General features: G+C 41.2%; 3 protein-coding genes across 5 annotated transcripts in view; 2 read left to right on the top strand and 1 right to left on the bottom strand.

Moving 5' to 3' along the window:
- Positions 1-2,484: 2,484 nt before the first annotated feature.
- On the top strand, positions 2,485-7,030 carry ddit3 (DNA-damage-inducible transcript 3). Its single transcript, XM_080462005.1, has 4 exons — positions 2,485-2,877; positions 4,315-4,376; positions 4,844-5,052; positions 5,222-7,030. Exons 3-4 carry the CDS (start codon positions 4,897-4,899, stop codon positions 5,996-5,998), a joined length of 933 nt encoding a protein of 310 aa, XP_080318131.1. The 5' UTR covers positions 2,485-2,877; positions 4,315-4,376; positions 4,844-4,896; the 3' UTR covers positions 5,999-7,030.
- mars1 (methionyl-tRNA synthetase 1) lies at positions 6,943-24,166 on the bottom strand. 2 transcript variants are annotated; one of them, XM_080462003.1, is made up of 22 exons: positions 23,917-24,163; positions 21,952-22,042; positions 21,681-21,759; positions 20,595-20,726; positions 19,795-19,870; positions 19,449-19,633; positions 18,722-18,831; positions 17,983-18,099; positions 17,325-17,528; positions 15,754-15,955; positions 14,609-14,683; positions 14,191-14,361; positions 13,393-13,488; positions 12,461-12,578; positions 12,120-12,333; positions 10,639-10,770; positions 10,380-10,484; positions 9,955-10,150; positions 9,104-9,175; positions 8,796-8,822; positions 8,330-8,476; positions 7,007-7,742 (listed from the first exon to the last, which is right to left on the bottom strand). In XM_080462003.1, the coding sequence occupies exons 1-22, from the start codon at positions 24,017-24,019 to the stop codon at positions 7,593-7,595; spliced, it is 2,802 nt and encodes a 933-aa protein (XP_080318129.1). In that variant the 5' UTR covers positions 24,020-24,163; the 3' UTR covers positions 7,007-7,592. The 2 variants fall into 2 exon arrangements, with proteins under 2 accessions (XP_080318130.1, XP_080318129.1); XM_080462004.1 differs by lacking the exon at positions 8,796-8,822 and having other exon boundaries at positions 6,943-7,742; positions 23,917-24,166.
- A 308-nt stretch (positions 24,167-24,474) lies between these two features.
- Positions 24,475-24,763, top strand: part of arhgap9 (Rho GTPase activating protein 9) — a 52,023-nt gene continuing 51,734 nt past the window's right edge. For both annotated transcript variants that reach the window (XM_080461388.1, XM_080461389.1), the window contains exon 1: positions 24,475-24,759. The gene's annotated coding sequence lies outside the window, so the exon portion shown is untranslated. The remainder of the gene's footprint in view (positions 24,760-24,763) is intronic.

Below are 24,763 nucleotides of genomic sequence, written 5' to 3' on the forward strand. Positions count from 1 at the left end.
CACCATGAGGTGTGCAAGTACATAGACATTTCACTGCTTTTCTTTGTTTCATGGACAATAACGCCATATTATTTTTTTGACACGATCATGTGCTGACCACTGTTGTTCTGACAGGAATTTTAATATTTAAAAAAAAGATGAAACAAGCTGAAAAAAAAAATGTTTTTAATGATAAATTAAAATATTACAGCGACAGTGTTCGACTATCAGTGAACATTAAATGTCATTTAGAGGCTGGTGGACAGTTTGAAGCACTTGTTTACACCACTGGTAAGGTGGAACTCATTGTGTGTGTGTGTGTGTGTTTTTTCTTCTTTATACAGATAATAGTAAAGTGATATTTAGGGACCCTCCCAGAAATCCACTCATGAGATTTTGTTTTGTTTATTGTCCCTCCCTAACATTGACTTGAAGTGTCTCTTCTTGGATCTAAGTATTAATTTAAAAAAAAACACAATAAAGAGTGATATATATAATATATAATATAATAAATATTTTTTTATATAATAAAAAAAAAAGAAGAAAAAAAAAACGTGTCAAATAAAATGACAACATGTTAGAAAACAGGGACCGACATCCTCTGCCCACATTGATAATCTGAAGACAGAAAAAAAAATAAAAAATAAATAAAGCATGGAGAGAAAAAAGGGGGTTGTAAACAGTGTTTTATAATGACTACAACACAGACGACGGGACTGACAAAATAAACAGACGGCCGGGGTGGTGGGGAGGGAGGGGAGCAGTGAAAGTATGCTGAACTACTCAGCAACAGCCACTCAAGTCGTGACGTGTTGGCGGTGCTTCCTGCAGCGCTTTAACCCGGGTCCTAGAGACAGTATTGGAGCTTTCTATTCGCTGCTTGGCGCTGTTGCTATGGGGCTGCATGTGCATGTTGAGCCGTGCATGGAGAACAGTGTGTGTGTGTGTGTGTGTGTGTGTGTGTGTGTGTGTGTGTGTGTGTGTGTGTGTGTGTGTGTGTGTGTGTTGAGTTTGGGATTAGGGCAGAAAGTGTCAGGAGCGGGCTGAAGAGCCTGGAACATGATGATGAAACCCGATTTCATCCTGTCACCTTCCTGCTTGTTGTTGTTGTTGTTGTTGTTGTTATTTACCATCTCGATGGCCATAATCCAACATTGTGACGCTCATCGTCGCACTTTTCTGCGATGACTCTCTGTGCGTCTGGTGACCTCGTTGAACCTGTTAGACCAACACGCGTTATGGAGGAGTTGATAGAAGTTTATAAGGAGTTTGTTGTTGTTTTTTGGTCCATTATCTCTCATTGTCTGTTTACATAAAACTGCAGACTTAACCCAAGTATCGAGAATAAAATGAAAAAAAGAATTAAACAAACCAAACAAAATAACAATAAATAAATGACATTATATATAGCCTATTAAGAAATTAATGTGTATAGTGGTTTTATTCAATTTAGCCTCTTAAAGGTTAATTCAATGCAATTCAAAGTGTGACAATATTGAAGCAATTTTTTTTTTTTTTAAGATTCAGTGTGTTTTCCTTCACAAACAACGCGTCTGTAATGCTGTGACGGTTTATCTCAGCTTTTTTTTTTTTTTTTTTAAATCAGGTGTAACAACGTGGTAATAAAGTGACATTGTGTGTCCGCCGCCTGTGTAAAACAAAAGTGTCATCACTGTGATTTACAGGGATAACAGTGAAATAAATAAATATGCGCTGATGAAAAACAAAGTGTGAGATTGTGTAAGTTTTCGTCAGTGACTAATGAAGAATTCTGCTGAATTTCATCATCAACAAGCTGAAGATCCAGCCGGACATGAAAAGAGGGACAGTGGTGTTGGATCACACCCAGCAGCAGCAGCAGCAGCAGCAGTAGTAATCTCCCCCCCCCCCCCCCCACACCAGTGTGTTTTGATTTTGATTGTGCATGTGTGCCTAAAGTCTGAGGCACATCACAAACACAAACACACGCACACATACACACCAACAAATAAACAAACTGGACATTTGTCCTCCATTGAAACACATTGAAGAGACGCGTTTATTCATCGCAGAGCGAGTCAGCGCGTGTTATTTCCCATAGACGCTCAAGCAGGTGCGCTTTTACGCCAGACAAACTTTACACAAACACCTATGTTTAAAAAAAAAAAAAAAAAGTCAGGTGGAACCACGAGGATGGCAACACAATTAATAAACACGTCACGATCGAGTAAGCGCTAAACGGATTGGCTCGATAAATGATTTTTTTAAAAAAAAATTTATACCAGTTTGGAAAAAAATGGGAGAGAGAAAATAAAATCAATTCAGCTTTTGTGTTCCGGAAACAAACAATTCTTCGACATTAGATATCCGTGCATATATGTATATTTTTAGATTTTTGTTCGAGCCAACACTGTTTAATAAAACATGTTCTGATTCTGCTGGTGTTATCCCCAGCTAGAAATTGGTTGCCAAGCATTGCATCATTCCTTTCATGTGACTCCCATACGCCCCAAATTCGTCCTGGCCGTCTTATGACTGCATCACAACTGCTGCTCGCACAAACTATACGGGCTTAAAGCGAGAGCAGCGGCAGGACGAGGCGCCGCGGCCCCGCCCGCCCGGCGGCCCCGCGCAAACCCTATTGGATGTCACCAAGGAGAAGATCTTAACTCCGCGCTTGTGATTGGTCCGTCGGCGCGTCGGTTACTGTCGTCGAAGGCTAGGCTGTGATGAAACGACCGTCTCATGCATAGTTCGGTTGGCCGCTCCCTCAATATAAGCGCCGCCGGGAGTTTCCGTAAAATCACATTCAGCCATCAAGACTGAACAATGGTTAACATGAGCTATCACCAACCTTTACTAAAATATCTACATTCGAGTTCACGACAGTCGAGAAGGCGAGCGAATAAAAGGAAAAGGGTAAGCGGACGCTCCTTCTTACTTGCGTTTTCCGCCAGTTGCTGGATGTTTTGGGGTCTTTTCTGGGAGTGAACTACCCGCCACTTCACGGACTCCCGGAGCGGTCCGGCGGTGTCGGAGTGTGTGTGTGCGTGTGTGTGCGTGTGTGTGTGTGTGTGTGTGTGTGTGTATGAGTGGGGGAAAGAAACGGCAATGTGTGCGTTTTTTGGCTCATATCCCCGAGTCTTTTTTTAGAGTAACAGTTGCTTTAATCAATCATGATTCACATCGACTTTGCTGCTGTGTGTTGGGTAAAAGTTGAGCTCACTCGGGACCTTCACACTGGGAAGTTTCGCTGTTTTGGATGTTTGGCCGTCCCCGTCTTTTCTACGCATTCTTCAATTCTTCACCACTTTTGACCCTTTTTTTTTAATTTTTATTTTATTTTTTACGATATTTAGATTATAATATATTTTCATCTGACTATTTTTGTTGTTGACACGAAATTGAACACCCCTTTTTTTTTACACTTTCACAACTCCTTTTTAGAGGGACTATTTACCTTTTATAAACCATTCTCTATTAACAGTTTTGTCTGATTTCATTAAAAACCTGCTTCATTCCTTTGTTTTTTTTTGTCGGTTTTCTTTTGTTTCGCCCAGTCGTCCTGCTGGACTTACATTTCCATGACGTAACTATCTTGGCTGACAGTGAAGCTCAACTAAAACAAATCTTTACAGATTCAGATAATAATAAAAAAAAGGTATTTTAGGAAAACATCAGCGTTTATTGACCTAATTTAAGTTTTAACACACGTGAAGACACGCCCCCGTTGAAAGTATAACACTTACATTGAGAATAAAAACCAAATTCCTTGATTTTTATCATTTTATCTAATTTTATTCACCTTTCCCAGCCTCACATTATTGTAACCCCCCCCTCCCCTCCCTATTATCTGATCAATATAGTTAAAACCTCTATTTAAACTCGTTCTGTCTCTAAGTGTTAGTCATTCTGATGGCTTTTTCTTGAGTGTTTCATAAGGTGGTTAATAATCAGTGAAAGCAGACTGACCTGGAGAGGTGGAAGAGCGTCTTCCTCGTCGGTTTTTAACCACTTGTTTATGCACAGCAGCCTGCACTGAGGACCGTGGAAAGCAGGGGGCGCACTGGAGAGCAGCTCGCTCTTTGTTTACAATAATTATGTGACACCAATGTTAATGCTCTCATTCTGTTAATTATTGAACACGCTTTATTATGATTTCAGCCATTCTCGTGACGTTTATTTCAAATCACTTTTTTTTTTTTTTTTTTTTGCCCATGCCCCTTGCTCTCTCTCTCTCTCTGTGTGTCTGAGCAAAGCATCATTTTGATCCTGAAGTGTGAGCAAATTTTCAGCTCTAAGAAGAAACAATTTTAGCATTTTTAAGACTAACCCATCACATTTTTTCCCTTTCAGAATTATTGGGACAAGCTATCACCGACAAATTTGCAGACTTGATTAACAGAGACTTTCTAAAGGTAATTGAGCCTTTTTTTTGTTTTATTCTCTGAATAGTCCCATGTCTGTCATCATTCTGATCTGATTTTGAAATCACCTTTCCTTTGTAGTCAATGAATCAGTTATTTATCGATATTTTCAAACTTTTATTAATACCTTGGTGCATTACAGTCAGTGTCTCACTTAGTGTCGCTGTGACACCACTTAAGAGTTGAGTGGATTGCTCAATTTACTGGACTTTGGTCTAGTTTGCTTTATCATGGAGCATGTAATGATAAAAGCTCACACTTGTCATACACTTCATCCTTCACCCCAGTAAACTCAGACATTATAACTGAAGCAGAAGCACAGCGGTGATGTTTAAAAAGAACGAGGCGGAGTTACTGTGACGTGTCAGTCGTCTAACATCCAGCTGCTTTGCTCTCTTCCATTCCTCCTCCCTCGTTTCCCCCGTCCCTCCTGGGTCTGCCGGCTGCCCCTCTCTCAGGTCCAGTGTGAACTGTGTGGCCGGGTGTCTGTGCGTTGCGACTGATTGGCGAAATGACTGCCGAGTGGCTACACCTGCCCCCGCCGTACCCCCCTGGTGTGGGGCCGTTGTATGGTGCAGAGTTGGAGGCGTGGTATGAGGACCTGCAGGATATTCTGGGCTCCGACACGGGAGGGGCAAAACTGGCACGTGCCCCCACATGCACCGAGGTCAGTAGTTTGAAGAATGAATCGATGAGTAGGAATGTTTTTGTCTGTTGTGACTTTTTTTTTTTTTTCATTTTTAGAGAAACTGTTTACTTCACATCATTACGTGAGGTGAAATGGACTAAGTGTTGCTCGCTAACCAGGCACTGACATTTTGGTTTTGTGCTTGCAGAAGGAGCCCGAGTTTCTGGACGTTCTGGAAAGTTGCTCTCTGACCTGGCTGACTGACGGGAGCCAGACCTGGGGCGAGAGTGTCCAGAGAGCAACAGAGGAGATCCACAGCACCCAGCCTCTGCATCACACCTCATCATCGTCCTCCTCTTCCTCCTCCTCCTGCATGAGTCCAGCCGTAGTGGAGGAGCGGCAGGTGGAGGCCGAGAGTGGGAGAAATGGCGATGGATCGACGGGAGGCGGCAGTGACTTGCTACCTCCGGAGTTCTTCGAGCTGCTGAGTGAAGGAGGAGTGGGGATGGTGGATCCGAGCGGAGCAGTGATCAGCGGCGGCTACTATTACCACCACCATCAGCACCACCAGGCTAGCAATGTCCACCCTGCATCTCCATCAGCCAGCGAGGAGGAACTGCCCTGTGTCCCCGATTCCCCATCCTGCTCTTCTTCAGCGTCTCAGTCACCGTCTCAAAATTGTTCTTCTCCCTCTTCACCCGTGTCTTCACCCTCCGCCTACCCGTCCTCACGTTTGGGAAAACGCAAAAGGACCACCAGTGAGAGGACCAACGGTGCCTTGTCCTCTTTCGCCTCCTCCTCACAGCGCACGTGCTACTCATCTACCAAAAAGAGTCGCAAGGAAAGGGAGCAGGAGAACGAGAGGAAGGTGCAGGAGCTGACAGAGCAGAATGAGCGTTTGAAAGCGGAGATCGAGAGACTGGGAGAGGAGGTGCAGAGGACACGAAGAGCTCTGATAGAGAGACTAGTAAACACCAGGAAATGAAGGCGAAAGAGAGGACAGAAGACGTGAGCACAAAATGACAGGTCCTTTAAACAAAATTTTTTTTTACTAAGCAGTGGTGGGACAGGTGTAGTGTGGTTCTCATGAAATGCCTCTTGGACAGGATAAAAAAAGTGGAAACCAAAGATACATTTTTACCAACGTGAGGATTTTGGGAAAAGAGACCAGGATGACAAGCAGAGGGAAAGTGATGAAAGTCAAGACTAAAAAGGGCACAGAGAGAAAAGAGCTGCAACAGCATTGCGGCAAATGAAAAGACACAGTAGGTATAAAGGAAAAACGGACAGCTCAAAGTGCAAATCGTGCAGTGGTTTAGATGAATGTTATCTTGAAGAATGCCTAACATCTTCCATCCAAATGAATGGCAGAAATAACTGTTATGAGCATTCGATGATTTGTATGTAGGACAGAGAGGAGCTTCATTTATAGAGCGCATTTCATCGTCATCCATTCCCACCAGTTTGCAATAAATTGTAACTCCTACTTTTAAGGGCTGCAATCTGGCTATCAGAGATTATTTGCCCCAATTTGTGGAGAGTTTAGGAGCTCAGGAAAAGTTTGAAAGTGCCCAGTGCAGTGTGAGTATGAGAGAATGTTTTGGTTTTTTTTGGGAAGAAAATTCGTACCTTTTTCTTACTTTTGTATAACCCATGGCTTGTGTGTATGTTTATTTAGATACAAGTAAGTAGGACCCGGCTATACTTTCTAAGCTGATCTTTTTTATTATCATGGAAATTTGTGATAGAATTACATTACCCTACTTTTACTATTTTTCTATAATGCTGTAATATATACACTTGTACTGTAATGGCTTATTCTGTAAAATGCCAACATACTCACTTGTTTTATTTTTCCCTCATTCATAGACACTAATTGTGAATTGTAGAATAAAATGCATGGCTTTTAATTACCACTCAAATCAAATTCATGTATTTTACCATACCGTTCCTTTTTATTCTTCACTGTAATTACAAATTTGCAATAAAAGAAAAATTTGACATTTCTGCGTCATGTAATGTTTGTTAATTTTTTACCTTTAGAGTAACGTCTGTGCTTTTTATGTACGGAAAAAAAAAACCCCCGGGGTAATTAAGGGTCAAGAGTACAGACATGTTTGTTTGGCAGAACTTAATGACTTTATTTTATGGATCCAAAAAGGGTATTTATAGAAAAAAAACCCATTTTACAGAGGATATATATATAAAAAAAAGAAAAAAAACATCTTTAGATGTGCAACACACCTTCCAATGCTAATATCACTGAGAGAGTATAAAAGACAGGGAGAGTATAAAATCAGTTTCTTTTGGTGTAGGGATTTGGAAAAATCCCTCCATTCTGTAGCTGTATTCATTTGACTCTCTCTTTGTGTGTTTTCATTTCCCCGCCGGCCTATCCAGCATTTCATTAGTCCTCGGTGCCAAAACCACATTGTCTTAGATCCTGTCACGGCTTTGCCTTAAGCTAATACCCTCATCTTTCTCTTAGTGTACATCTTGTTCCTCTCCTCCATTATCATACCTCAAACCATTCTCATCATTCCCTCCTCTGACTCCTCCATAATTTCTCTCCCTCCGTCTTACTTTTTCTTGCCTTTCTGAGGTGCAGACTCGGGGCTCTTCCCCTCAGCCAGAGCCAGCTGCTTCTTCAGGTCCAGCAGTTTAGCCACCTCTGCTGTGATCGCAGCCTTGTCCGCCTTTTGGGCTTTGAGCGCTCGCACCTTGTCCCCCTGTGAGAAACGGGATAACGGTATTTATCACATTTCGATTGTGCCAACATTTGTCTTAAAAGAAAAAAAGCGTTGCAATTTTAGTGTGAAAAAGGATAAAACGGCGACACGGTAGAATTTGAGTTTGAAATCGAAATGCTTACAAATTACAATCGCTTAGAAATAGCAAATTCTTATAGAGAATTTAAATGTATTTTTCCTAGAAATGATCATTTGTAAGTAAAATAATTTTGATTAACTAATCAGAAATCTATATATCACCAGATTCTTTTTCCAAATCGAAAATACAGATGAAATGCGGCTTTTAAAATCTGCCGAGTTTCTCGTCGTTGCACGCGTTAGTCGTTTTACCAAGGAAATTCTTAGCTTTTCTCGGAAGATGACATCCGCTTTGGTTTTTGATTGCGGCATTTCAAGTTTGTATTTATTTTTCATTTTTAAGAAAAGTGACGCAAATAAAATCAACCATATCATCAGTATTTCAACTGTATTCAAAAATGATTGATTTCGGGGTGACTGCAATGGTTGAAAAGCACATTTACATTTGACACATCATTCGATTGGAGGAGTTTGAGAAGAGATCTAACCTGATCAGCCACAGCCTGCGTGAGCTGTTTGGCTTTCTCTGGGTCTGCGCCGTTCAGCGGCGCCACCTCAGCAGCAGCAGCAGCAGCAGCAGCAGTAGCCGGAGCTTGAGCTGGCACAGCAGCAGCAGGCTGAGTGTCGGCAGCCTTCTGAAGTGTCATGTGAAGGTGGAAGCAGACAAAGGGAGATGCTTGAATTCCAGTCACTTGTGACGGGTCTTTTTTCCCCCCTACAGATTACTTACTTCATATCAGACAATAACAGCCATCACTCAAATGCCAATGGGATTTTATGAGTCATTATTTATAAACGGACACAGAATCACACTGGACAAACAGAGACGAGTAAAAACTCAAAGTGTGGGGATGTTAAATTAGCCGCTGGTGTTAGCGCGGGCGTGCGGTAATGAACACTGACACAGCGGCGTCAGTGTGGACCGACCATTCACAAACAAATACCACTCAATACCTTCTTTTTAGATGGTTCATCTTCAGGCTAGAGGCAAAAAGGGTTTAGAGAGGGATTATTTTAATCTATACGATGGATGCTTCATACATATTTTAAACATTTCCTGTGTTGAACTGTGTCTTGCTTTTAAAAAATCAGACACTTCAATTAAGTGCAAATTCTTATTTATGACAACATTCTGACATGAGGCTTGGAAGCAGCTATCCATGATCACTTCTTTCATATTTTATTATTCAGAAATGGTGAAGCTATAATATTGCAGAATATGACACATACAAAGATCATTAGGCATCATAAACATCAAATACCTGCTGTCCACCAAATCTCTTCTTCAAAGCCTCAATCTGGTCTCCCTCCAGTTTCTGGAACAACGGACTGACCTGGAAAGAAGACGGGTTGGCAGAGGCAATGAAAGGTAAAAAATAAAAAAATAAAAAATATATATATGGAGGAATTTTAGAAAAGTTTGCCACTGTCGATCCAGCCCAAGGCCAGTATCACTGAAAATTTTCACCCGGAGGCTCAGTGCTCATCTTCGAACAAAGAAGGTTATGCAAGTAAGTGGATAACTACGTATGAGAAATTTGAAGTGTTTCGATTCTGATCGCAACTCTGGAGTGAAGCACTACAACAGAGGACACGATTTATGTTGGGGCATAAAAACTACTGTCCCCTTCAGTCACACGTCACAAAACTGAAATTCCGCCTGTAAAAATCAACTGATTGCAGAAACATCAGCGTGTGCGATCAGCCAGTGATAATTGAGGGCTGTAGCTTTCCCGCCGCTTGTCCTTCGACTGGAGTGGAATCATTATAAGTTTGTTATAAACGTAGCGCTGGCAGCAGCTGCACACACTGGTCACCACAATTACACCTGAAGGGACAAGTGGCCCGAGAGAAACTGTATGCTCCAAGGTTGAGCCCTCCAAATACCGTTAAGGCTATTATTCTTAAGGGTGTGTGTCCGCCGCCGTGTCAAAAAAAAAAAAAAAAGAAGAAGAAGAAGAAAAAAAAAAAAAAGTACAACATCCTCAAGAGAACTGAAATATTGACACACTGTTGCATACTCATTGTATCACCCGGTGTCAACATACAGATGGTAAGACAGCTTTGTGTGTCTGCACATGTACGACCTGCGTGTGTTACATGTCACACTCACCGCTCCAATGCGATGGCCTGCATTCAGGGCACAGACAAAGGTGCCGGATCCCTGCAACATGGTCCCGATGCAGGACTGAGGGGCGTTGAGTTGATCCCTGATGGTTTGGCTGACCGCTGGCATGTATGGCAACAGCATCACCGACAGCAGGCAAGCAATATTGACTGATACACCGGTCACTGTGCCTGCGCGCTGCCTGAAGGGAAGAAACAGCAGTCAGTCACATCATGAATCAGAGTGTCAGTGGTACATTTTGATTATTGCTCCGTTGCTTAGACGTACACTCAAGTTTTCATTCCGATTAAACACTGATTCTGAGAAATGTACTTTTTCCGTGATTGGAGATACAGGTCATTTTTCTTTTTCTTGCCAATGAAGTCCAACACAAATGTACACGTTAGTCTAAACTGGTCAAGCCATCTCACCTTTCCGTCTCTCCTCCCTTGATTTTTTTCCAGGGTTCATTGAGCTGGATGTACTGGTTACCATGACGGGAGATGTTGAGGATGTGTTTCAGTGCGTCGCGGATTCTGATGAAACATTACCGAGAAATCATTCAGGTTAATTTAAATTTAAAGAACTAAATTTTTTCCGAGATTGTTTCAATCATCCCTGTCCATATCTGTCCAAAGCCAAACAGCACTCCTCTGCTTTTGCTTTCAACACGCCTGTGGTTTGTCTTACTTGACTTTGTCCATGAGCTGTATGTACTGCTGCAGCTCCCAGCACACCAGAGCCAGGAGCCTCTTATCTTCCTGCTGTAGCTCCATCACAGGCACACACCCCTCAAAGAACTTGGTGACAAACATGCCGGCTCTGGAGGCAAGCGAGGGAGAAGAGATTAAATAAACAGGGTCCAGGGGAAAAATGTTGACATATAAACAGAAACAGCGAGTAAGAAAGCAAAATATGGCTGTTACTTTACTTTATGCTTGTTTATGAATGAGAGATTGTGTTGTCACGTATCACACAGTGTTCATGTAGATGAACACACAAAACACACAAATCACCTCTAAATAGCAGACTCTGTCTTTAACAATAATTTTTGATGGGAGTTTTATGTGTACATCAGGAGGATGTTCATAGTGAGAAGGGCTTTTTTTTTGTGTCATGTCTGATGCAATACGCTGCTCTATATTTTACACATTGCTCAGCCTCTGAGGAAGGTCTGCCAGACCGAAATGCTTTGACAAGAACGTCAAATTTATAAAGAACTGGGATTCTGATGTGTGCGCACGAACTTCGAGTGACCTTAATTTGTTTTAGTCTTTTAATTAGTGAAGCTGTCATTCCCTCAGGTTTGTCTACCCTGGGAAAATTAAGAGCAACAATTCGACTGCTAATATGACTTAAATGCTTGATCAATAAATGATTGCAATTTTTTGACAAACATTCGGTAAGTTTTGCATGTCAAGCTCTTTATTGTTAAACTTGTCATCATAATGGTTTGACATAGCAGCACCAGAAGAGATTGGGATTGTCTGTAAAAGGCAGGATGGACACACAGCCACTAATGATGTACTGATTCAGGGATTGGATGCAGGCAAGGACAGGATTTCTTTTCTGAAGCAAGAATACTTTCTACCTCCAACACCTAAGGGTGGATGCAATCTACGAGATATTTTTGAACCAATTAGGCATCAGCATCGCTGCCCGAGACCAATTTTGAAGATCAAGGTACTTTGAAAAAAAGCTGCAGAGAAAAATCTTTGATGTGGGATTTAACCCTGATCTTTTAAAAATCATTTGAGGCAATGTAATTGGGGCTAAATTACGCCATCCCAAACAAATTTAGGAAAACTAGGGTGAATCTCACAACAGTTACTGCTGTAAAAGACTTTTTTGCAATGAGTACAAGCTGAAAACTTAAGTTCTTAATTGGATTGGATGACAGTTTCACAGGATATTTACTTTTAGAATGAAAGTTTTGTGAAAACTGGGAGCAAGTTTGAATTGATTGTGCAATCTTAGACCATGACAGTTAGAATATAATCAGTAAAAACCCATACTTTATATGACCTAAACTAAATTTCATCAATATCGTTATGGGCTCTCTGTGTCATCAATAAAAAGCCACACTCTGAGGTTTGTCTCATCCTGACTAAAAGAATAAACCCAACTCGTGCTCACATGATCCAATGCTTTTAACACACACTATTACCAACCTGTTGATGAAGTTTCCCAGGTTGTTGAGCAGCTCAGAGTTGTTCTTTAGAGCCATATCAGCCCAAGAGAAAGCTGAATCCTGCCCTTCTGGCCGCACATACAGGAGGTAGAACCGCCACACATCAGATGGGATGCCCGTGTCCTTTGCCATGTCTCCGAACACGCCCACACCGCGGCTCTTGGAGAACTTTGTGTCCTCGTAATTCAGATATTCTGAGGGGAAGGTACAAAGCAGGTAATTATTCAAAGACAGACTATTTGCCATGAAACAGCATTTAACCCAAACAATCTATCACATGAATAATTAATAATAAATCAATCAATCATAATAGGTGCTCACCAGTGGCAACAAGGTGATTGACAAGAGTGTAGTTGTCCTGGGCTCCCAGTAGGGAGCAGGGAAACACCACACTGTGAAATGGCACATTGTCTTTGGCCATGAAGTTGTAGAGCTCCACCTGGTGGCAGAGACGGAGCAGAGCACCGTCAGGATGACATCATATTAGATCATCATGAGATCATCCTGTTCAAAGAGGACTTATCTGCTCCCCCAGCCCCCCCCTACTCTATCTCTGCAAACAGGCCATAACACACCCATCACACAAGCTCAATCCCGGGGTTTCAGCTGGAGAGAGAGGAGATGAGTCAGAGAGTGCGAACAAGATAGTGATGCTCATGGGAGCAAATGTCAGATTTTTGTTTTCGCGATCAGATTTTAGGTCAATGGAAAACACATGTAGATGAGCTAGTTATCTGATCAGCAGTTGATTTCTGTCTGACGCTTGTTTCTCTATTGGTGGGGAGGCTGGGTGAGCGAGATCCTCAAACTCAAATTCTATTAAAATGGCCTTACTTTACAAAAAGCTGATGATTGTATTACATGTAACAAAAACACAGAAAATTAAAGGTATCATGTTGTCACTTTTCACTCAGAAGGGACAAAAAAAAAAAACCCAACCTTGTAGCTATTGTAGATGTCCTACATCACAATCTACTGTTGTACAGTGTTGAGTGTCATGTTGCGGCTTTGAGTACAAGGTAAATTCATTAATAATGAAAGAAGCCATGACTTCCTCTGTATTGCATTAGGGTTAGATGGGAGTAGGAATTACACTGTGTTCTAATGGAGGGTGAAAAGGACCAGATGCAGCAATGAAAAAAGCAATCAGACCCATTCTGTGTAAAAATCTGTGCCAAGCTTGTGCATCAGGGCCTCTGTGCGGCTCATAAATTCTGACATGTGTTGTTGGTGTCGGCTGAGCGTTTTGGTACCTGATTAGGATTCTTCCACCACTTGTCCCATTTGTCGGTGTAGTTGGCAGTAATGGACAGATAACCAATGGGAGCATCAAACCACACGTAGAACACCTGCAGAGGAGGAAGGAATCACAAAGATGCACAATGAACTGGCTAAAAATATCACAGATGTGATTTCAATGAGGTTTCCTTTTGCATTGGTGTGTAGAATTCCATCTCAGAAGAGTGCACTAAAAGTGTGTGAACATGTTAGTAGGAATCAAGAATGAAAAGTATTTTAGTGAGGCAGAAGTTTGTAATAGGTATTAGCAGTCCGTTTTGGGGGTCTTTCTGTTCAGAGTCTGCATGTTCTCCATCGCCAGGATTTCTCCAGTTTCCTTCCACAGTCCAAGAACTTGTCTTTAAATTTAATTGGTGACTGTGAGTGCCTTTCTGTTTTTGTCTTGTAATGGACTGGGGACCTGTTCAGGGTGTAACTTGTCTCTACCCATAGTCAGCTGGGATTGGTTCCCAGACTTATAGAAGGCTAAATGGTAATGAAGACGGATAGATGGAATGTTTGAAAGCGGTTAATGAAAAGCATTTAAATGTGAGATATTTCATTAGCAGCCTGACATTAGAGTCACTCCCACTGCGGTGGATAACAGCTGAGCTGTGGCGTTTTAGCACGTTTCATCAGGGAGGAAAATTGGATTGCTGATCATCTTTTCTTCTGTATGCCGAAATACCAAATTAAAAGCTCATTTGTGCCCATTACCAGCAGGTTCTCTGAAGAGAATGGGTCATATTCTAACTCCATACACCTAAACAGACCTTCTCTTTAAAGTCTGGGTGGGGAACTGCTGTTCCCCACTTCAGGTCCCTGGTGATGCAGCGAGGCTTCAGCCCGTCTCTCAGCCAGGAGCGAGTGATCTGTTTGGCGTTTGCTGTCCAGTCTCCGCTGCCGGTTGACTTGTCCAGCCACTGCTCCAACTGAGTCTCGAGCTGCAGGGGAGAAAAGGGGAGATCTGAAAGCACTGACAAAAAACAGGCAGTGTCTTACATCTAAAGCACAGGTTTAGAAAAAAAATAAGATTATGCAATAAAAATGACCACAGGGACGGCTGCCTTCCAATGCTACCTTTGACTTACTAAACTGGATTAGTCCATCACCGTCCCCGTGACCAAAGGAGCACAGTGTGAATGCAGAATGGATGACCTGTGGTACTGCAGACCAGCATGAAAAGCTTACCTTTGGCAGGTCCAAGAAAAGATGCTTGGAGGAACGGATGACTGGAGTCTGTCTGCAAACTTTACATTGAGGCTCCTGTAGCAAACAATGATTATATGTGATTAGAACAAAGTTTAACCTAAATTATTACCTGAATGTTGTTGGTTTTTTTAAGATTATCATAATCAAATAAAGAAATAAAACAATATTTATGGGTCCACAGCAGTCATGAAGCTGTTAAAACTCTTTTGTTCCTGCTGACAGTATTTAGCATGCGTACTTCTCATAACCAGAACTGTTCACCATATCTAGAAAATTAAAGAAAAATTTCCAGTAAGAAGAGAAAGGGAGCTTTGCACCCATATACTAGTCATAACATTGATGTACAGCACATTCTCAGTGGGACCATCGTATCATAAAGAAGATTCACCCATATGGAACGGGTAAATTCATAGTGTAACAAAGTGAGAGAATACATGTCTTCAACTGTAACTTCAATAGACCAGAAACGTGCAAACTACCATCATACAGTCAACTTTACCAAGAATCAGGCATGGACTTTCTCAAACTGTGTAAATCTAGAAAGAGAAATAATAATTAATAATACATTTCTTTGTGGTTCACTGAGCTAAAGCCAAGAGATATTTATAGTACCAAAAAGGATGCAAAATAAATCCAGAAACCCTTCTGGAATTATATTAACTACAATTATAAAACATTATATGACATTACTTCAGGGACTAAGTTCACCTTCTGCTTGAATTCTGTATTTAGAGAATACATTAACTAAAAATAAAGTTATTTTAATTAAAGTTAGTCTGTTGCTGTCAGAGCTGGAAGTGCAAATATAAATTCCACAGGAAAAGGATGGACCAACCTCTGTTCTAGTTTCTTCACATTTTTAAGGTATATGGATCACTTTGCTTTCCTTAGAAAATCATACATTATGAAATCGGCCTAAATATGCATACATCCATCCAAGTTCTTTCCCTCTTTGCCTACATGGAGTGGTGGTAGCAGTATGGAGACCACAAGCTGGTTCCAGACAAATTGAGAGATATAACCTCCTAGACATGTCTTATGGGAAATGAGCAGGGGCCACTATTTTTCCCCAAAGCTGCACAGATGATGTTCAACAGTCACTTCAGACGCTCCTCTAAACTCACTCGGAGCTCCACAGCATTGATGAGCCGTCCACACTTGTCGCACTGATCGCCGCGAGCTTCTGGGTAGCTGCAGTGTGGACAGATGCCCTCTACGAAGCGGTCGGCCAGGAATCGCAGGCAGTTTTCACAGCGAAGTTGCTCCACTGTGTCCTCTAATAGGAAGCCTCGTTTGTGGAGCCGCCAGAAAATATCTTGAGCTATCCTGAAACAATGAAAGAGCAGAGGCGGTTCAGAGGTTGTGTCTGTGGAGCGAAAGGAAAAACTAAGCTCAGTGTCACAAGAGCGCAAATCCAATGACTATGACCTTTCAAACAGAGCAGTGTAATTAAACACCTGATGAAGGAAAGCGAGTTTGCAGGATTGATTTGGAAAGAAAATATGAAGTCAAACAGTACGACACCCAAATCTGAGGGTAATCCTTAGTTGCGGCGTGGTAAATCTAAAACATAACATCCAAAGCAATTCTTATGAATCAAGTTGAAAGTCTTTAATCTGCGAGCTGTTTTCATTTTTCAAAGAACATGGTGCTGGAGCATGGTGTTTGATGCCTTTTATGTTGTACTTTATCAAAGCTTGGGTGCAAAAACAAGTTTTTATCTTTGTAATCCTGTTCAATGTACAAGCACCAAGATTTGGGTCTAATCTTTACAAGAGAAAAGTGCCGCACTTTTGTGTCCATTTTTTCATTCAAAGTGGGCAACTCTGCAAAATCCTTCACATCTATGAATTATTTTGGCATCAATGCAAATAAAGAGTGATCTGGCATTTCTATATAATTTTTGCCAGCATAAACTAATCATGATTGAGAAAGAAAAAGTTCACAATTTACAAATAACATTCAATTTGTTCCAGGATCACTCTGAAAACTCCAAAATAAGAAGAAGAAGAAAAAAAAAAAAAGAGTACAATTTCATTAAATTGATATGGAGCCTAAACAAGCCCCAGTTTAAGCCTAGGCATGGGGACCTTTTGATGTGGAGTTTACATGTTCTTCCTGTACAAGTGGGTTTTCTTCCAAAGTCCAAACTCATGTGTTATAAAATTCTGTCGGTGAGAATGTGCGACCGTCTAAACTTGTGCTGCTATTGGCTTTAGTGCCCGGCGACCCTGAACTGGATGAAGTGCAATAGAAGATGGCGAGATAGAGGATTATACAAGTGTTAGGTGTTGCACATAATAATAGTATTTGCAGATATGTTGTTTCTTAATTACAAATTTTGATCCCCCCCCCCTATTGGTAAACCTCTGAAAAGAATAGTGAAATAAAATCTGAGACTCTCTGGGAGTAACATTTATGGTTGAGAGGACTAGGCAATCACACTAGTATGTACAGCAGGATTATAATAATCCTATGTTATGTAATATTATAGTATCTGTATAGAAGTCAAATAGGAACCTGTCTGTCCTTTGATACCATACCAGAACCATACCCAATCAATGTCAGGCTCCTAAAGTTAGGTTTCTATCATTTCTGGCTTCCACATTTAAAGTTTCCTTAACAGAAATGGTGAAATCAAAGTATTTTCTGTTTTTTCTCAGGGCTTTGGCCCTAAACAGCCCGGCTCACTCACTCCGTCTGCTTCTCTGTGGTGGTCCTGCCAAAAAAATCGAAGTCAATCTGGAACCATTTGTAGATGCTGGAGTGAACAGCATGGTACTTGTCACAGATCTGCTGCGGTGTCAGGCCCTCCTCTCTGGCCTTGTTCTCTGTGGCCGTGCCGTACTCGTCTGTGCCGCACACATACAACACGTTCCAGCCTCGCAGGCGGCCATACCTACCAGAGGAGGAGTGACAGATGGAGTAAATGGTGCAGGAGGCAACACGCATGCATGCATGCACACACAAACGCACACGCACACAGTGAGATGAGACAGGAACAGATGTGGCCAAACGAAATATGTTGAGATAAACAATAATGATGTTTTTCAATCAAATTTGTTTTCAAAGGAAATAAGAAAAAGCAGGTTATGGTATGATAATATTAAAACATTTATAATATCATGGAGAGTTCGAATATGATGACAATTTTTTTATTTATTTTTTTACGTAGTCTGTACATTCCTATACCTGTAAGTGACTAACAGTTGTGTGTTATTTTTTAATATAAAATGTATTTGCACATTTGTGTGGGTTTCCCACAAAAGACTAAATCTGGCTCACTGTTATCGGTATTTTTCTTGCGGTCTCCTCCATAAATAACAACAGAGATTGTGGGGATAAATTCATACCTGGAGAAGACATCAGCACTGAGGACGCAGCCAATGATGTTGCCCAGGTGAGGGACGTTGTTGACATAAGGCAAGGCGCTGGTCAACAGGATGTTTCTCTTGCCCTCCTGTGGAAGGCTGATATATATATATATAAAAAAATATATATTTAATTAGTCTTGGTGAAAGTCATTATCATAATAACCCTTTGATCTATTATAGTTAATCTCACTCTAATGATGAAACACAATTGGGTTTTTTTTTGTTGCAAAAAAGATTGGATATTGTGATGTTCTACACAAGTGCAGAGAACGTCACATCCCTCCTGAAGGCCGGTTGTCAAAAGGATTGATACTTACACGACGAAAAAGTACTTACATCATATTTTCAAGTCGTCACTTTAGGTTTTTTCCTACAGGCACTTGAGATTAACCTTGCGGCTAAAATTCGCCAATTTTGTAGATGTGAGTGTGTGTAACTGTCTCTGTTGTTTTCCCTGTGATTGATTGGTGACCTGACCAGGATGTTCACTGCCTTCACCCGTATCCAGCTGAGATCGGTCCCAACTCACTACAACTGAGTAAAATGAACTGATGAATGTGTCAATGCAAATTTGATGGATATAGTCCAAATACCAATATCAGAGTAGGTCGCATGGTTGCTGCAGCATCCTTGTTTACGATACATAGTACATCTCCACTGCATATCAATCGGAACAGGACTGATGGATTAAAATAAACAGTGTTAAAATGACACTCACATGGGGTGCTGTCTCTCTATAGGCTGAAAGCCAGTGCTCAAACCCTGATTCCAGGTGAGAGAAGCAGCTTCCATCTCCTCTTCTGAAACGAAACGCTCACCTTCTTCACCCTAATCAGGGCAAATAAAGCATTAGTTGAGAACTAAAGCAACATGCGAGATCAATCACCTCTACAAACAGATAATTGTGATCAGATCTCTAGATTCTGCAATCTGCGTGGACAAAAAATAAAGAAATAAATAGCTGCTCCTAAATTTGATTGACAATTCTGAAATCCTCCCACACCTACACAAGAGAGTATAGAGGATACTGAAATAGTGATGTAATCTTTACATGTTCTATATCGTATCCCAGGTCTAAATTTCACTTTCATTGAGCCAGTTTAGGTCTCACTGGGAGGCTGCACCTGCTTCATTAAATAGCACTGAATAGTTAAAGTGAGGTGACTTCCAGCTTTCCAAAACCCTGAAACAATGACTTTCATTCAAATAACTAAAAACACGACAATGCAGTAGAGGCAACAAAGCTTGTTACAGAGAGCGCGTAACAACGCATGCTTGCGCTAAAACATCTCTAACCACCAATGGAAAATCTTCCTAGAAACCTCCCAGGTACATTGTTTCCTGAGGCATACACACATGTGAACGTGGCACCGAAGGTCTTTTGACTACTTTATGGTTGAGTAAGAATGCTTGAAGTCTAATAGTTATCCTGATCTAGCAGATACCTCGGCAGGGTTGCTGTTGCATGGCTGTGTGTCTCTACACTGGCTGCTCTGAGGGACAGGCTGCCTCTGCATGTAGCTCTTCATGCCCTGCAGGCCTTTCCCCTGAAGCACTTTCTGAGCAGCAGACTGGCAACTGTGCATGGCAGCCACACGGTCGAACCAAGACTTCAAAGAGTTGTGTTCACCTAAAAAAGACCAGGGGAAATGTAGGAAATGGGGAATGGAAAGAAAAGGGAGGGGCGGGGATTGGGTAGAAAGTGAAATGTTACATTATAAGAAAATTTACATATACATAGAAGAATCTGATATTTTTCGTGGACTGGCTTTTATGCTGTATAGTACTTACCCAATGCAAGTTTAGACTCTGATAAAACAGGGTAGAGTGCTGCCCACAGGACAATATCAGCAACTGAAACTGCATCCTGAAACACGGTACAGTCTCATCAGTAAAATTTAAGAATCGATACACAATTTAAAAGTCTCAGAGAATGTGGACGAGGTATTCATGTTATTTTTGACTTTCTGCATAAGAAATAAGCAGGAGACAGACAGTTTGCAACATGATGACTCGTGTGCTTAAATCTCACTCTAACAGCTGAGACCGTCTGAACCAGGTTTGATTTTTTTTTTTTTTAGTTGTTCACAGAGGCATGCCAATCATCACGATATTTAACACATTCTTGTACTCATGAAATGTGTGAAGGATGGTGATGACTCGTGGTCACACAAGAGCTACAGAAACCACAGAATTATACTCCTCCCCTTCCTCACCAACACTCATACTCAGACACATCCGCAAGGTAAACAATCTGCTCACGCGATGCAATTTTACACTTAAACTTTAGTGTTTAATTCACAAATCAAGACGGTAACACTGACAAAGTGAAAACTGCTTGTTTAAAAAAAGGGAGACAAAGAAAATACAGCCAGAGGAGATAAGACACAGTGGAGATGCTCATTTAAGCTCAACTCAACTTCAAATGAAGCATCAAGGGACTATGACTGTTTAACTTGCTGACTTACATCTCCATAACGAACAGACTTGAAGGCTTTGCTTGAATGAGTATTTTTATGCTCATATTATAAATGTATTGGCACAATATACAACATCTTTGTGTCCAATAAAAGAAAACAGTGATACTGTACCCCAGTTATATATGGCGTTCCTCCTTTATTCAAGCTTTGCTCCAAGACATTTAGGTGACCCTGGAGGAGGTTAGAAACCTCTGATCCTTTTCCCTGCAGTACTGCCATGTGGAGTCCCTGCAACAGTGCAGGCTGAGCGAATTGGGAAAGAAAACAGGCTGATCAGAATTAATCGAGTGACAGTAGATCAAGTAGTAAACCAGAAAGGTTTGAAATAAAACATTTTCCCTGTGTCCTCCATGATGAAGCCGGATGGATTGCTTCACTGCACTGTTTATACAAGAGCCTGAGTTTAAGTCAAGGCTGTTAAACTCATTTTCCTTCTGGAGTCACACATAGACAAGATTAAATATTGAGCCGGATCAATGAGCTGTTCATATAACAACCTCCAATTAACTACAACTCAATAAAGACAATTCCAAATGATCTATTTGAGTTACTTCAAAACACTACAAGTACATTATTAAAAAGTGCAATTTTAACATTATATAATTTTCAATAACTGCTACTGATGCAAAATGGCGTAAAATTCAGTTTGTAACAATCTAAAAGTTTTGCAAAGATGCAACTATGACTGAACTTTGTGATTCTTTCAGTTTCCCAAATCAGCCTCAGAAACAAAACATGCAGCAGTGTTTCTTTTCTGAAGACACTTGGCGAGTTGTGGCTTCTTGTTTATCAAGTCGCCTATTTGTACGTGGTAAGATTTGTCAATGCGTACAAAGGGTCAATATGTACAAAGATATTTGTAGTTGAAAAGTATGTTTTCAGTTTCAAATGCAGAAAATACAGACAACTCATCAGTTACGAGTCGAGCAGTTTCACAATTGGCTGTTTTGTTTTTCTACACAAGACTTTTGCTACAGTTCTGCCTTGATAGGATTCGAAGCTGTAAAGCCAGGGTGTTGCTGCCCTGAGCGTATTTTTGAGAACCCTGGTTGACGTTATTGAGCTGCGAGAGTTTGGATGAAACACCGTAAGAGGATTCTGTACAAAGACATGAATGGGGAAAAGGTTTTCACAAACAGGTCGACATTTTTGTCCAGCAGGTCAAGCGAGAATTCTCTTTATTAATGGATAGCCTACCTGAAGATTTGTGGCCTCCCATTCAAGCCACTGGTTGCATAGGTCATTGGATTCTTGTCCATTTACTTCAAACAAGTATCTGAGGTAAAGAACCATGACAAAAACCATGATTTTCAACCCAATGATTTTCTATTATAGTTCAACCAAAAGTATGTGGTCAATATTTTTGGGATCATAATGAGTTTTGGCATTAGAGAAGATAAACAGACACAGAATTCAGGCTGGCATGTAGAACTATCTAAGCTGAAAGTATGAAGAGTCATCAACTGACCGGCAGATTGCATTGGGACTGAAAAGGTGTAGTCCACTGGGGAGGAGCAGGGCTGGTACAGCTGGACGGCTAAGAAAGGGCACAACTCTGTCTGAGAGAAAAAAAAAAAAAAAAGGCAAAAGACATCAAGACTTGGTTTACATATTTTCAATTCAATGCACACAGCAGCTCACGTTCATGTTTTTAGATGGAATATTATGGTTTGGTTTATTAAATCTGGCTGGAGTGACACATTCAACGCTGACAGATTCTGGATTAAATACCAAGGCAGCTGCTTTAATTCTTAATTATGTTTGCGACATTTTTTAACAAATAAATGCAAAACAAATGTATGCTATCAGAGTTCAGCAAAACACACTGTTGTACTTTTAGGGATTAAAAAAACGAACAAAAAAAAACAAACAATTTGTATGATTCACTTTAAATTAAAAATAATACTTTATCTAGTTGCTCACAGACCAATTATTAGGTGGACCTGTACAAGGCAGTGCTATACGATGCAACCCCTTAGAAATAAAATCTAGTTTTAGAAACTTTTCAAGAGGAGTGTTTTTCACACTATCAGAAGGGGTAATAATCATCCTTTGTGTTTACTGCTAGCAGGTGGTAATGATGTGCTTCAGTACTTCAAAGCGAATGGCGTTACTGAGCTTCAGCTCCTCTCATGTATGAAAATGGCAGAGTAAAACCAGTCAGCATAGCTTAGTCCTCTTAAACCCAACCTCATTCATAAATATGTGGTTAAAGTAACAGCTGTTTGATAGTATCAAGCAAGACTTATTATTATCTTTGCGAAAGCAGTAGTTATAGGAGAGTCGTTCAACTAGATACCAGTTAAAATGAGTCTAAGTCCTTATTACCGGGTACTATTCATTCATTCATCCATTCAAGCATGGCAATCACATGCCAGATGGTCCTGGTGATTCATCTCTGTCCAGCTTCCAAGGATGACTGGCTCACATCTGGGTTCAATCTATAAGTCTGAAGCTGGGATGTATCCCCGTTTAATTTGAATCTAATACACAGCAGGGTCCAGAACAAAGAAGTTCATCTGGATGAGACGGTCTCAGATGGTAAGCAGCTAAATACTAAAGTGTGAATTGACCATGAAACAGCACACTACATTAAATATAACTGCTGCTACAGTTTACTTGTGCACTAAATGTGGGCTGATGTGTATGTATCTACATGTAGAGCCTTAAAATCAGCCAACGGATAATGATTTCTAAGGAATTATTCTAAGTTATTACCCAATCAGGATTTGAACACTTTTGTAGTTTCCATGCCCTGGGTCATCTGTGAATGTTCAGTGCAGCCTGACCTGGATGCCAAGAGTCACAATACTAGCACTCTCTTTTTCTATTGTTTTATTTTCTTTTCATTTTTTTTAATTACAGGCCACATAAACAGATATAACAGATGGAATGGTTGACCTTCCCATGATGATTTTTTGGGAGCACCCGAGCAAGAAACAATTCAAAGTAGTTTTTAAATTTTAGACAATTTTAAGGTCTGACATGTTGGACGATGTTCACATCTATTGTGTTTCCAGGTAAATAAAGACAGCACGATGACTTATTTCCTCAGCATAAAACCAAGTGATCTAAGGAATAAAGATAATAGAAGATCATTTTAATTTGTATTGTGTTATAGGGGCAAGCAGAAACAAACAATACGACCAGTTGACAAACAAAGCAGTGCCAGGCAGCAGGAGTCTCTTCCAGCTGCTTCTCAGGTAGTTTCTGCTTCTCTCCATTCATGTGACCAGCACCTGTCATTCTGTGGAGGCTAATCGCCCACCAAGCTGAGTTATTACACTGTTATATCCAACGGCTACCCCACAAAATTCAACTCAAAAACCACATAGAAACATCAGCCAGCCACCGCTGTACTAAACACGGGTGTTTATGATAGTCAGCAGTGTTGGGTTGACAGAGTAATCCCGAGCTAACCATGCTGCTTTACCTTCGTGGTTGACATAGTGGACGCCACATTGAACTCCTGTCACTTGTAACGCGGCTAAGGCCTTCAGGCAGTGCGGGTTGCCCTCACTGAGAAACAGCTTCATCTGGCCGCTGGTCGCTCCTCCGCTGTCAGACCGGTGACTGGTTTAAAACGCAGACAGTTTGCTTTATTTACTTTGAAACACGACGTGTAGCTACTGGTAGTAACTTTGCCGGTGTGCGCGAGTGTCCATGCTGATGCAAGCGCTGTCGACGCGGTGAAAAAATGGCGGAATTGTAGTTTTTTGACCGCCCCCGTGTCGCTCACGTACAGAGAAACGCTCCGTTTAAAGGACTACATTTCCCGTTCATTTTCCGCGAGACGCTCAACACTGACTTTCAGTAGGGTCCCTTGTTTTGTGTTATGGCACAACACCGCCGGGCGGGGCGGTCCGTTTTGGACACACATTATATTCCGGGCAACGCCGTGTAGATAAATGCGCGCACCACAGCTCCACCTTTTGAGCGATCTGATTGGCTGCGGGTAAAACCATATTGCGAGATTGCGCCCAATGTTGGTGCTGCAGACCCCGTGTAGTCCAAGCTATTTTTTTATCCGCTTAAAGAGCGAACAGGCTCTGTTATCATGGGCTGCAGCCTGCAGGGGCGACTTTAGTGCCCATGCGTGACTGTTAATTTGCCAAAGTGCACAGCGGAGTTGTTCCCTGTGTCTCCATTAGGTAAATTATGTGAAGTTACCAATACCCTGGAGAAAAGAGCGCAGCAACTTTACCAAGACGCAACTGCTGATCTCTCTGCAGCTCGCTCACAAAACACAGCAGAGCTGTCACCGCGTCGCTGCAAGGTGA

The sequence above is a fragment of the Lipophrys pholis genome (genome assembly GCF_963383615.2).
Source record: "Lipophrys pholis genome assembly, chromosome: 4".
Taxonomy (NCBI): domain Eukaryota; kingdom Metazoa; phylum Chordata; class Actinopteri; order Blenniiformes; family Blenniidae; genus Lipophrys; species Lipophrys pholis.